The 14,809-nt window shown below is 35.7% G+C and overlaps 1 protein-coding gene across 1 annotated transcript; it reads left to right on the top strand.

The window, feature by feature from the left end:
* The first annotated feature begins 5,352 nt into the window (after positions 1–5,352).
* On the top strand, positions 5,353–7,162 carry LOC133821930 (uncharacterized). Its single transcript, XM_062254112.1, has 2 exons — positions 5,353–5,666; positions 6,198–7,162. The coding sequence occupies exons 1-2, from the start codon at positions 5,466–5,468 to the stop codon at positions 6,720–6,722; spliced, it is 726 nt and encodes a 241-aa protein (XP_062110096.1). The 5' UTR covers positions 5,353–5,465; the 3' UTR covers positions 6,723–7,162.
* The last annotated feature ends 7,647 nt before the right edge of the window (positions 7,163–14,809 follow it).

Raw genomic sequence — 14,809 nt, 5'->3', positions numbered from 1 at the left:
GATGCTGGAGAGCCGCCGTAAGTGGCTGGGGAAAAGTTTTCGAACTTGGAGGCTCCGTCGACTAGGCTTGGGGATGCGTGAGGCCATGGGCTCGCGGGGCTGGGGTTTTCGGGGGCTGGGGAACGCTGTGGGCCGGCGCGTGTACACAGGGGGTGGCCGGAGCGCTGCCGTTCGTGGCTGGGCAGTGGAGTTCATGAGAGAGAGAGAATGGGTTGTTGTTTTTCTTTTCTTTGTGATTTAATACATAATAAAACTTAGTTAAAAAAAAATTCAAACTTTTAGAACACGCATCAGTTTTTAAGACTCGCACTCTCAGTGAGTGTCTTAAAAAGTTCAAGAAATGTTTTTAGGACTCGCATCTAAGTAAGTGCCCTAAAAAATATTCTAAAAACATGTTTTTGTAGTAGCGGGAAGAAAAAAACAATACAAATTTGATGGTTATGTTAAATTTGATACAAATCAATGTAAATATTATTGAAGAATAAACAAGAGGATAATAAAATAAAATAATATAATTATAATAATAATAATATATCTAATTAAATTAATTAGTTAGTGAGTGAGTCTTAAAAGCTAATTAAAAGCATATATATTTTTTTTTTAAAAAGGTAAAAAGCAAAAAAGAAAAAAAAACGATAAGTTAGTGAACCTATCTGTTTTTGTTCGGTATTCAAGTGTGCATATCACTTGATTTATTTTAAAAGAAAATATTGGTTCACTTGTAGATATAATATAGTAAATGTCTTTACCAAAAAAAAATATAGTAAATGTCATACATTATCCAAGCCACGTATATTGCTAGGTAACCAATGACATCCACGTAATAACGTATATATATATATATATATATGATATAAGTTTGATTCTTTTTTTAGTGCACAAATATATTGCATTACACTATGAGTAGTGGCCATATAAGCCGTATATTATCCTGTTTTAATGCGTCTATTGTATTAACTGAAAAGCCAAATTTATTTTCAGCTCTATTGGTGGGATTTTCATTGTTTTTGACGCGATTTTTTTTATGATTGTGTATACTGTACTTATTTAGAGCATATTGCAAATTTTCAGAAAATTTCGAATAGTTTACATTACCGAAAACTAAGTTTAAACATGTTGTTGCACGTGTGGCTAATTTTTTTATGCGTGTGGAAATCAACATGTTTGAACTTAGTTTTCAGTACTGTAAACTATTCAAAATTTTATGAAAATTTGCAGAATACTCTAAACAACTACAATATATACGGTCATAAAAAAATCGTACTGAAAACTGTTCACGCGGGTCGAGAACACTGAAAAGCCCCACTGATAGGGCTTAAAGTGAAACTCTTATAGGAGAATTGTCCAATATATATATATATATATTAATTTATAAACATAAATATATATAGTTAGGGAGCAACTACAACGCATCCACTTTTTTTATAACACCAGTACATTTTTTTTCTATTTTCAGCACCTGGATAGATATATTCCTAATTTTTTTTATATAACGGTATACATTGTAGCTTTCTAGAGCATTCTACAAATTTTCAAGAAATTTCAAATAAATTATAGTATACCGAAAACAGGATTCAAACAGTTTGTTGCATGCCTGCTTATTTTTTTGTATACGCGTGTAAAAGTCAATTGTTTGAACATTGTTTTCAATACTGTAAATTATTCGGAATTTTTTGAAAAATTTGCAGGGTCTCTTAGAAGATTACAATGTACAATGTCAAATAAAAAAATTAGAAAAAAAATTATCGAGGTGTAGAAAATACAAACTGGCGGCACCGATGTTGTTAAAAAAGTGGATACGATCTGGTCGCTCCCTATATATTTATATATATGTATGATGTGTCTGTATATATATATTATATTACTTGAAAATGAAGGTATCCAATAAATGGATGTATGCATGCATGAATGAATGCCTTATAAATTTAGGGAAATTTGATAAATCATGCTTACATTAGCTTAATAATTAAAATTTGAACCAAAGTTAACCACCCTATGATACAAATGCTTATCTTTCATTTAATACCAAAAATACCCCTCTCATAACAAAATCCCATACCTTTCCTCTCTAAAATCTTGCAAAAAAGATACACATGGGTAAGTAATTTTCTTTGATTCTTGTTGTTGTTGGTTGTTTTTATGATTTAGATTGCTGTTTAGATGTTGGATCTGTAGTTTGTTGGTATTTTTTGCTGTTTTTTTGGTGAAAATCGTGGTCTGTGAAAATCTGCGTTTTTTTGGGTTCCTTGAATTTTTTTTCTAAATGCCCGATAGTGTCCGATATAGGCCCGATGCAGGGACGATAGTTGTTGGGTTTCAAGGTTAGTGATGAGGTCCGATGGCCACCCGATGCTTGCCCGATATGTTTTGGTTACCCGATGGTCATTAAGGTTCGATGGCTACCCGATGGTTGCCCGATATTTATTTTCATTCTACAAACCCTTTAAGTACGATAATGGATCGATACGAGTCCGATGCATGCCCGATAGTTGTTATTAAGTTAATGCAGACCTATTAGTACGATTGTACACGATGGTACCCGATAAGTGCCCGATGCTTTCCCAATAGTATGATGGTACACGATTGTACCCGATGGTACACGATAGTGATAAAAAAACTTGATAAAAACCGTACCTTTCGGCTTTTCCCCTGCCCATTTCCCGTTCCCTCCCAAATCCCAACTCTTCACTCCCACAAAACCATCGAGCAACATAAGTACTCACACCCGACGCTTCTCTCTCCCTCACCCACCATCACCCGACGCTGCTCTCTCCCTCACCCGACGGTCGGAAAAACCCCCACCGGAGACGTAGAAAAACCAAGCCCCAACCCCCACTGGAGACGAAGAAAAACCAAGCCCCAACCCCCACCGGAGACGAAGAAAAACCAAGCTCCAACCCCTCACCGGAGAAGAAAAACCGACACCCCATTGCGCAAAAATGTCTAGGGTATGTGTTTTTTTTAATCTCTTCTCCATTAAAAAATGTTATAGTATGTATTGTTGAATTTGACTGTGTTAAATCTGACTGTGTGACATCTGATAAACCGTAAAATTTTGAAAAAAATTTCTGGGTTTTTTTAGAGGTACGATAAGGTACGATAGTGGGTCGATATGGGTACGATAGTATTTGTGTTTCTCATAACTTCAGGTTGAAGATGAGTGTACGATAGGGGTACGATAGTGGTTCGATGGTGGTACGATAGGTTGTGTTTTCTGATAACTTGAGGTTGAAGATGGAGGTACGATAGGGTACGATGTTGGGTACGATGTGTGCCCGATAGTGGGAACAAATTGTTGTGTATGTTATAATACGATGGTGTACGATGTTAGGTACGATTGTGCACGATAATGTTATAGTTCCAGTTTTCCATTGGTGTCCGATATGGTGCGATAGATTCCGATAGTTGCTCGATAGTATATTGCAGAATATAAAATTTGATGTTTTTTTTTGTTATTCTATTTAATTGGGTATTTATTTGTTTTATGCAGAACTTAAGACCTCCACAACTGATAGTTCCAGTAGAGGAACATTTTACGGGACGTATCACTTGGCGCGGCAGTTGGTACTTTCCAAAGATTAAAGCAAAATTTATACAGTGTGGTTTATTGGATAGGGTGAAGGAATCCCCTTTCAAACAGTTCTTCATGGCGGAACCATTAAATTTTTCTGGTGCCTTAGTCCATCAATTGTTGTTGCACAAATTCAGAGGGGAGAAGACTGACGAAGTCCAGTTTTATATTGGGAAAAAAAGATGTAGATTTAGCCAATTGGAGTTCGCTTTAGTTACTGGTTTAAATTTTGAGGCCGGACCGTCTGAAGCTGAGATTAAAGCGAAGACCACTTCGGATCGGTTGATTCTTGAGTACTTCAATGGTCATTCCCCAGTGAGCATAGGGCAACTGCGCAGAACTTTTGAGAGTTGTCAAATAGTTGATGATGTGTACAAGATGGGTTTGTGCTTATTAGTTGAGGGTGTTTTGAAAGGTCGTGAGGAGAAGTTGATGGTTTGGACTGACATGCTGAAGATGGTAGACGACGTTGACTTCTTTTTCCAGTACCCGTGGGGGAAGATATCATACCAGAAGTTGTTACAAACTTGTCAAAAAGACTTTGTTGAAATGAAGAAGCATTTACAGAAGAAGATTGAGAAAGGAAAGACTCAAAAGGAGGCCAAGTACTCTATTTATGGGTATGCTGCAGCATTGCAGTATTGGGCTTTTGAGTCCATCATTGAGTTGGGTCAGGATCATGCTGTGAGATTGGGCCAAGGCATACCAAGAATGATCAACTGGCAGAGCAAGGAGAAAGTAGAGATACACAAAGAGCAACTTATTAAGTTGTTTGCCAAAAAGGTGAGCTTTTACTTTACTTTTGAATGTTCTATATTTTTTTCTAGATATGCAATTTTATGGGTACTGCACGATAGGAATACGATAGAGTACGATTTGAGTACGATTATGGGGTTATTTTGTGGTTTTTTGTCAACTGTTTGAAAACTGACTAAGTGGTACGATTTGGTACGATGATGGTCCGATGGGGGTACGATATGTATTCTTTGTTAATGTAGTAGTAGTGGTACGATATTGGTACGATGTTGTACGATGATGGTACGATAGTTAGCAAGCAATTCTCACTTACGGGTACGATATTGTTATGTTATGGGTACGATATGGGTACGATAATTGCATGATATGGGTACGATATGGGTACGATTGGGGTACGATAGTTTACCAATTGACATGATATATTGTTTTACTTTCCAATCTAAATATGCATTGTTTTTTGTGGCAGTTGACAGTATACCCCTACCTGTGTGCCCGACCTGCTGAAGAACAGTATGTGAGGACCCTTACAGACAATGAAGCCCCATTGTATGTGGACATGGGGTTAGAGGAACTAGAGGTGGGTCCCGATGGACAGCCTACACAGGAAGCCTTACAGAGCCAGGCTGAAAAGCTTGCTGAAAAGTTAGCTGAGCAAGCAGAAGCAGCAAATATTTTTAAGGAGGTTCCACCAGCTCAACCTGAGGCACCTGAGGTTCCCCCATCAACACCTCATGCCAGCACCTCCTCCCAAGCTGAGCAACCAGGCTACTCTATGATTTTGGCCAGGTTGGAAAAGGTTGAAGGGCAACAAAGTGCCCTTATTAAAGGTCAGTCCGAGATCTTGGGTCAATTGCAGAAGCTTATGACAATGATGGAAGATCTTAGTAGGCCAGTTCCAGATCCACACCCTCAGTCCACTGAAGAAGGCCCTCAGTCTCCTGTAGATGAAGACATTCTCCCTAACGATTACAGACCTGATGATGTAGATGATCACATTTTTCGCACACCAGAGGATATGCAAATTACTGTAATCGGAGATACTGAAGATTCTGAAGTACAATTCTTAAACATAGCTCCACCAGCACCGGAGAAGAGGAGAGAAAGAAAGAGGCCTAGGTGGTTCGATGAGTACACTGCAATGAGGAAAAGGAATAAGAAATCGAAGACAGCAGTGAATGTGGATCCATTGAGGGTTGTTGATGGTAAATTACTTATGACCTTTCACAAGTGGTTGCTTGGCACCATTGGGAATAAATATCCGAGGGAATGCTTCTCAGGGACACACGATGCTGCTTGGTTCCTGAAACTGCATACTCCGAGGACATGGCTTTCTGACTCTGTAAGTTTTCTATAACTTCATAATTAAATAATGTTGAAAATTTATTTAAATGTTTCTATATATAGTGGTACGATATGGGTACGATATGGTACGAAAGTAGTACGATAATTATAAGTGTCAAATTATAAACTGTTTATGTCAATGGTACGATGGTGGTACGACATTAGCACGATAGTGGTACGATATAATTTGTTAAGTAGTTACTATTACCATCATAAATTTAGAATTTGTAGTGGGACAATTTAGGTACGATGGTAGTACGATAATGTACGATGATGGTACGACAGTGGGACGCTAGTGGGTACGATGGTGTATAATACTAGTTTTTGCCATAAAGGTACGATGATGGTACGACATTAACACGATATTGGTACGATAGAAGGTTTTATTGTTAATATATTCATGTACGATTGGGGTACGATAATGGTACGATTGGGGTACGATAGTTACTATATTCATGTCTGATAGTTTTTTTGTTTGTTTATTTTGGTACGATATTGTGGTTACTGACTTAATTTTCCTTTAATGTAGCATTTAGATGCAGCATTTCATCTCATGAGGAGGCGTCTAGAATTTTATCCTAACGTGTACCCTCAGAAATGTGTTGTTATGCCTACAATTTTTCCCGAATCATTGAAGGGTCGGTGGGACGCTTTTCCAGGTTCTGACTACTCTAGATTTAGTTGGGATGACAGTATATTGGACCTGGTTAGGGGTGATGCAGTCCAGTTCTTACCGAGTTGGCAGAACAAGGAGTTCATTTATTTTGCCCTCTTCTTGAAAGACCAAATGCATTGGGTAGCTGTAGAGGCAGACCTGAATGGGTGGATGCTCAACATCTTTGACTCCAGTATTGGATCAATTTCCGAAAACGATTTGATCAGCTTGATGGTTGACTGGTGTACCATTTTCCCGTCGGTCTTGCGACAGTCCGGTTTATTTGAGAACCATGACGTTATACTCGCGCCTCAGTTGACAGCATCAGAGAGTCAGGTCAGACCCTTCGATTGGAAACTCATTCCACGTGAATTCGTACCGCAAACAAAATCCAGGTGAACTTTATTAAATATCACATATTAATTATTATTTCTTAATTACAAAACTTTATTAAATTATTGTTTATTTTCTAATGCAGTGGCGATTGCGGATGTTACGTAATTGAGCATATTGAACATAAGCTTCTACAACTACCATTTGATAATGTAACTGACAATAATATGAAACTTTTTAGGCAAAGGTGGTGTGTAGACTTATTCTACCAAAACTTATGTTGAACGGTCTTAATTTTTTTGAATTGTATAATTTTTTTGATTGCTCTTTTTGTAATTACTACATTTTAATGTGCTTAATCTTTGCATCGTACTATCATCGATCACTATCGTACTCTATCGTACCCTCACTTGCCTCACAAATTTCACGAACAGTCCTGAAACCATACCATCGTACCATTATCGGACAAATATCGTACATTATCGTACCCTAATGTCGTACATTAACTATCGTACTACATCGAGCAACGTCGTACCATATTGTAAGATACATTTAAATAATCCTACAACAAACAATATCGTGCATTGTCGTACCGGCATCGTGCACTATCGAACCAACACTGGATTATTACATATTTAAGAGTTTCATAATGGAGAAAAAAATAGAAAAAAACCTGCAAAATCCAGCACATAACAAATATTACTAGTTCAAGCAGAAATAAAACATAATAGGTCAACTAGAATACAAACAAAACAAGTTAACCTCGGTACTTGCAAGACGCTTTGTTGTGCCCTTTACCACCACACTTGCTACAACATCGTTGTATCACAACCTTGTCTCCATTAGAAGGATATCGATTTTTCCTAATTCGTCCGACCTTTTGCTTCTTCGGTCGGCCTACAGGTTTCTTCTCAATCGGTACTCCAACTTGGATGTTCTTAATGTCTTCAGGCAATTCCCAATCATCCTCATCACCAACTGGCATAATTGTCCCCTCATATGTGCTCTTCCAACTCTCTCTTGTGTAATATTGAGAGCACAATGCGTACATGCTAATATTTCGTTCTTGAGCAGCAGCACATGCATGTGGACAAGGAATCTTCATGATTTGGAATAGGCCGCAACTGCATTGTCGTGCCTCCAAATCAACTATACCACCGCTCTGAACTGTTCCTCCGGGGTGGACATTAAATGTATAAGGTCCAGCTCTGTCGACGCTTAAGAACCGAGATTTCTCAAATTGACATGACAAGTCCCCCTCCATAACTGGTGATAGAGTCGTGCTACACTTTTCAGCGTTTTCCTTTCGAGTAGCAAACCATGTTTGAATAGTAAACCTGATGAATTCAACAAAAGCAGTGATCGGGAAGGCTCTTGCGTCCTTAGTTTTGCTGTTGAAACTTTCAGCCCAATTACTTGTCATTACATTGTAACGGTCCCCTGGAAAGTACGCACGAACCCATCTTTCAAATCCAATGCCCTCAAGATATAGTGCAACTCGAACATCCATTGCTTTTATCTTTTCAAATTCTCTTTCAAAATCTGTCTTCTTATACGAGTATGCACAACTGTAAATATGATCCGTGAAGCAATCAGTCTTGAACTTGCTAGCCACGTTCATAATAATGTGGTGGTAGCATGCGCCATGGGGTGCATCAGGGAAGACAAGTTCCAAAGCATGAACAATGCTTTGATGCCTATCCGATACGAATGCTAAGTTCTCAACATCACCAATCGCTTGTTTCAACTTCCTCATGAAATAGGTCCAAGAGTCGTGGTTCTCACTGTCAACCATTGCGAAAGCAATCGGAAATATGTGGCTGTCTGAATCCAATGCCACGGCACACAACATTTGGCCACCATACCTAGTTTTCAAGAAGGACCCATCAATACATATAACAGGTCGACAAAACTTGAATCCCCGCCTACAAGCACCCAGAGAAAAAAAGCAATACTTGAAGCGACCCTCGTCTACCTTGAAATCAGTAATGGAATCGGGATTGTTCAACCGCAGCATGTGCAAGTACCCAGGTAACTTCGAATATGAAGCTTCAGGCGTACCCCTAACTATGTGGAGTGCTTTCTCTCTGCATCTCCAAGCCTTCTCATAACTCATTTCGATCCCGAAAGAATTCTTCATATCTTCTCTTATTTTGGAGGCTAAATAATCTGAACCGTTAACTGAGAATTTATCCTTGATCAGTTCGGCAACTACCAAAGGTGATGCTTGACGGTTATCTTTTTTTCGAACATCGAGGGAACATGTGTGTACATTTTCAAATGCTGTCACCTCGAACATGTTAGAAAGTTGCTTCTTCTTCCCTCTTAACCTCCACCCACAATCAGGATCCTTGCATGTAATATACCAAACATCAGTACCAGACTTCTTAACTATAAAGTCGAATCCCTTCTTCATTGCAAACAAGCCAGCAACCTTTTTTAAATGTTCCTTGTCTCTGAAAAACTTTCCTAAATGAATCTCCCCGCCCGATGTGCCACCCATAGATATATAGTGACTATTATCCTCAATGTCTTCTCTTGTAAACATCTGAGCTTTGAATTTACTATAATATGTCGAAGAAGAGAGTGGATCACTAAATTCTCTAGCATCATTTGTTCCGTCTGGACGACTACTACTAGTACCAGGTGTTTGGCGATCTTCTCTACGGGGTCTACTTCTACATGTTGTTTGCCTCGGTATTTGGTACGACAGTGGACTCAGGCTCAAAGCTTGAGAACGGACCTCTGTTTCTTGGTCGTCATTGCCCTCAAAATCATTTTCAGGGTCAGGACAATCAGGAAAATCATCATGAAATGACATCTGTGCTACATGGTCAACTGTTGGTATGAAAGGGTTTGATTCAGGTACAGCAGTGGCTACCAGCACCTCCGGATTTGTTTCTGGAACATAAGTCCCAACCTCACTACGAGTATCCTTAACAGTACTTGGTGGAGGATTACGATAAACAATGATATTCTTCTCCACCAAAGTCACAAAAAGGGGAACAAATTCATCTGGCTTCTTCAAAAGCATTGACAAATATAAGCTTACACCCTTGTCATTCCTTATAAGTTCAGGCCGATACATTAACCCTTTCATGTACTTATAATTCACTTCTAATTTCAGGTCATACTGCACTTTGTCAACCTCCAGCTCTGAGTACAGAAGTTCAACAAGTTGTGAGTAAGTTATGTCCTTCTCCAACTCGAACGTTAAATTTTCGGCTCCATTAAAAACCCAATCTCTACCTTCACGCTCCCAAACACCATTATACATTAAGTACGCGAACAAAGTTGACCCTATCATGTACAAAGAAAAAAAATCAGTAAATGGCAACAAAATGTCGAAATTTAGTTCAAATGTTTGGGAATCGTACCAGTATCGGGCCATATCGGGCGGTATCGGGCAAAGTTTTATTTATGTTTTTTGATCACTTAAAACACTAATATCGGGCAAGTATCGGGTAACATCGAGTACCATCGTACTATTAGGTCAGCAGTAACTTAATAATAACTATCGGGCATATATCGGACTACTATCGATCTATTATCGTACTTAAAAGGATGTGTAGATTTAAAATAATAATCGGGGCAACCATCGGGTAGCCATCGTACCCTTATAACCATCGGGTAACCAAACTATCGGGCAACCATCGGGTTGCCATCGGACCTTCATCCCTAACCTTGAAACTCAACAAATATCGTGCCTGTATCGGGTCTCTATCGGACACTATCGGGCATTTAGAAAAAAACTCAGGGAACCCAAGAAAACGCAGATTTTCACATGACACGATTTTCACCCAAAAAAACAGCAAAAAATACCAACAAACTATAGATCCAACATATAAACAGCATTATGAATCATAAAAGCAACCAACAACAACAAGAATCAAAGAAAATCACTTACCCATTTAATATCTTCACTATGAGCAAAAATAACACAAAGCTTGGTGTTTCTCCTCAAACAATCCACAATGTCCGAATGTGTATCTTTCTTGCAAGATTTTAGTATAAAAATTTTGTGTGTAAAACGTATGGTGAAGAGAGAGTGAGAGAGAATGTATGGTGAAGAGAGGTATGGTGAAGAGAGGTAGAGAGGAAGAGGGAGAATAGAGAGGAAAGGTGTTATGAGAGGGGTATTTTTGGTATTAAATGAAAGATAAGCATTTGTATCATAGGGTGGTTAACTTTGGTTCAAATTTTAATTATTAAGCTAATGTAAGCATGATTTATCAAATTTCCCTAAATTTATTCCACCCCAGAAAACCCTGCTCCAGTAATCCACAGTTGAGTCTCTTAATTTGGTCTTTCATTCTAAAAAAGCAGCTAACCACTTTCGATTAATTATTATAATTAGTAGATTAAGACGTGGGTAAGTAGGGAATATTCAAAATTTAGGTGATTCACGAAGAAAAATCAGTTGTACAAGTAATCTTTCCCCATTAATAATGAAGCCTTTTATTATTTGATTTTACTTTGGGATTTTTTATTATTTTGTATATTATTCGATTTGAGATTGAGATCCTGGAGAGAATCATGCAATGTGATCTCTGGTTTGACAAGGTTTGTTGTCCCATTTTTAATATATTTATATTTATATATATAAACTAGATACACAACGGATAATATTCACGTTTGCTTAGTTTTATTTATAGAATTTATTAATTATTTTTATTAAATTTATATTAATATCATATAAATTTCAAGTAAATATCCTATTTTAATTAAATAATTTATTTATTTTTGTTTAAGTTATATTTGTTATAGTTTTTGAATTTAGGAGTGACAACAAGAGAATATATATTATATTTTTAATGTAATATTAAATATTATACGTGGATTTTAAATTTAAGTTTCTTACTAGTTTTTAAAAAAAAATAATTTGTTGCTAATTGACAATAAATTATATTATATGTTTAATATGATATTATTCTAATAAGTGAGTTTAAGTTTAATTAAATTTTATTTAAGTTATAAAATTTAAGATTTTATTATTTTTAAATAATTATCATTGTAAAATATCTTTAAAGTATCATATTTTAATTTGTTTAATTATTTATTATTTTAAAATAATTATCAATGTAAAATATGTGAAAAATATTATATTTTAATTTGTTTAATTATTTATTATTTTTAAATAATATTATTGTAAAATATCTCAAAAATATCTTATTTTAATTTTTTTAATTATTTGTTTTATTTTATTTAAGTTTAAGTGTTTACAAACTACCTACCGTTAAATATAAAAATATTCTGTTAAATATAAAAAATTTCGTTAAAGTTAACATTAAAAATATAAAATATCGTTAAAACTAAAAAATTTTACTATTTACACCAAAAAATAAATATATGTTAAATATTGTGAGTTAATCATCATCATCATCTTCTTCTTTTTTAAAAAAATATTATGCGTTCATTAATTATGAATATTATACACTTTATACGTACAATTTAAACAATGTATATGGAATCCAACAAAAGGTAACGTAAATTTCTATTTAATATGTTCCTTGCATAATTGTAGGTGATTTGTCATAAATTTCAATAAAATAAAATAAAGTATTAAGCCTGTATACATCTAGATTTATAGGTTTTTCATCTAGTATTAGCATAACTGCGTGCGTGGTAAATTAGTATATATATATAGTTGAACCAACTAGTATTAGTATTTTAAAAAAAAAAAAGAACCTAGAATTACTACTCCTGTGTGCCCTAATCAAGTATTTTTACTTCTTTCATTTGAATATTTGATCAGGGCAATGACAAAATATAATATTTATTATTTAAAAAAGATGTGATATGAATTAAAAAAAATGAAAATATTTTTAGTTTTAACATATTATTTTTTCAAAAATTACCACAAATAAATTTTATTAAGTTAATTAATTTACCACCAGAGTCAAGTTTGCTGATCATTGTAGTAAAAAATATTAAATTTATTACATGGGCTAAAGATTGACGTAATAAGTTATGTCGATTATCGACTTATAAAGTCGATTATAGAACGATATATATATGACAAAAGTCATATATCTCAACTATTCATTTTTTTTCCTTCTTTCTTTTCGACTCTACTAAATGACATAGCTAGAAACCATGCTGAGCCAAACCATTTCTAATCGACAAAATGGTTACCATATATGGCTCCTTCGCAACGTTTCTCGGTCCTCAAGAACACTATATGCACCCTACCTAGGTGGGTTCCCTTTCTTCATCTTGATTTTTTTTTTTTTTTTTAAATGTTTGGTTCCTAAGAAAATTTGTGTAGAAAATAGAAAAGGGCATGCAAAAAAGATGTCTTTAGGACGAGAATGAGATTTCCAAATTATGTGTTCTTGTTGCCTTTTACATTATTTTTCATTTAGTAATTTATCTTTAATTAATTTTTATCTTGTTATAATACCAACATATACCTAATTAATTACCTTTGTAATGATTTAATTTACAATAATATTGGCTATTAAAAATTTAGTGACCCACTCCTGTTGCACGTCCCATCAATTACCAAGACATGTAATTAAATTTGTTAGGTACACATACATTGATGAACATTTAATTTAACACCAACAATCTCAACTTTTGTTGTATTCAAAGCAGCTAAACCATCTCACTCACTCATTATTCCCAATAAAAAACGACAAGTCGTTTCGTTTGGGACGATTGATGTTCCATTCCAATATTATTGGATTGGTATGGTGTGGTAATCAACAACCCTCTTAATGGATGCCGAATTCCTCCCCACGAAGTAGATGTCCCCACCCAACCCAAGTTGGACAGCGACTCCAACGCCAATTATGATCTCTAGGACTTGCCATAGAATATGATAGAATTATGTTACTTTTTAGTTTATATTTTTGGATAATTCTACGGTAGGCTCTTCAAAAAGAGTTTTACCGTAGGATTTTTTTGTGTTATCAACCCGTGAATAGTTTTTGGCGTGATTTTTTTTATGACCATGTATATTGTAGTTATTTAGAGCATCTTACAAATTTTTAGAAAATTCCGAATAATTTACAGTGCCAAAAACAGATTATTGCACGCGTGACTAATTTTTTTATGCGCATGGAAAATAGCATGTTTGAACTCAGTTTTCGGCACTGTAAATTACTCAGAATTTTCTGAAAATTTGCAGGATGCTCTAAATAACTACAATATACACGGTCATAAAAAAATCGCGCCGAAAACTGTTCAAAGGTTGAGAACACAAAAGAGCCATATGGTAGGGCTCTTTTTGAAGGCCCTACCAAAGAAATTTCCTATATTTTTAGTTTTTTTATGTGTGATTTTTGTATTTTTCAAGTTGTCATATGATAAATAAATATTTTAAAATTGATTTGAAATATTATCTTCAATCATCGGCGTTATCCTAAAAATTGACATATCTGACGTGGCACTAATCTTGAACACGTGACATTATGCTTTAGACATATTGCGTTAGGTCGGGCAGGGTGGTCGGCGTTACTCACATATTATATAATAGTTACTGCTCGGGATGGTATCATAGAAGCTCAGCTACTCGTTATGGTGGACAGTCAAACCTGGTTGGCGAGAAGAGGTCACACTCACCTTTAGGAGTCCGCAAGAATACCTAACGACCCGCAGAGGGCGCCCAATAGACTTGAAAACTTGGTCAAGCCTCCTAACAAATAGGATTGTAACTACCTGCGAGAATAATGTGATATTTCCACCATCAGTTATATCGTGTGTAGCCCTTGGGCCAATAAAAGATTATAAATACAAATCCTCCACCATAGTGGAGGGGGTTCACGAAAATAGCCTACCGACCAGCACCAAAAACATACCGAGCATCCTGGCTTAATACTTAGTAGCGATTTGACAATTCTGTACTATCTTTTACACCTAGAAATCTATCTGTATTCACTGGTTATCTTGTGTAAACTCTTAAGATCAATACAAATCTAAAATGAAGGAGGTCATTACCATTTCTTGGGGTCGAACTTTTATAATTCTGGTGTTGTTTGTCATTTATTGCTCATAGTTATTAGATTTTTGGCTTATTTATGGTTTATTGTTTGTCTAATTAAAATCTCTCTAATTAATTAATTTAACTCCACGTTAGTTGATCAAAAAACTAGTCAACAAAAAGAAAAATAATAAAAGATATTTATTTTGTTTTGTTAAACATCCTTATT

Source organism: Humulus lupulus, chromosome 3 (genome assembly GCF_963169125.1).
Source record: "Humulus lupulus chromosome 3, drHumLupu1.1, whole genome shotgun sequence".
NCBI classification, from domain to species: Eukaryota; Viridiplantae; Streptophyta; class Magnoliopsida; order Rosales; family Cannabaceae; genus Humulus; species Humulus lupulus.
Note: the sequence above shows the minus strand (reverse complement) of the source record. Positions and strands in the feature narration are given on the sequence as shown.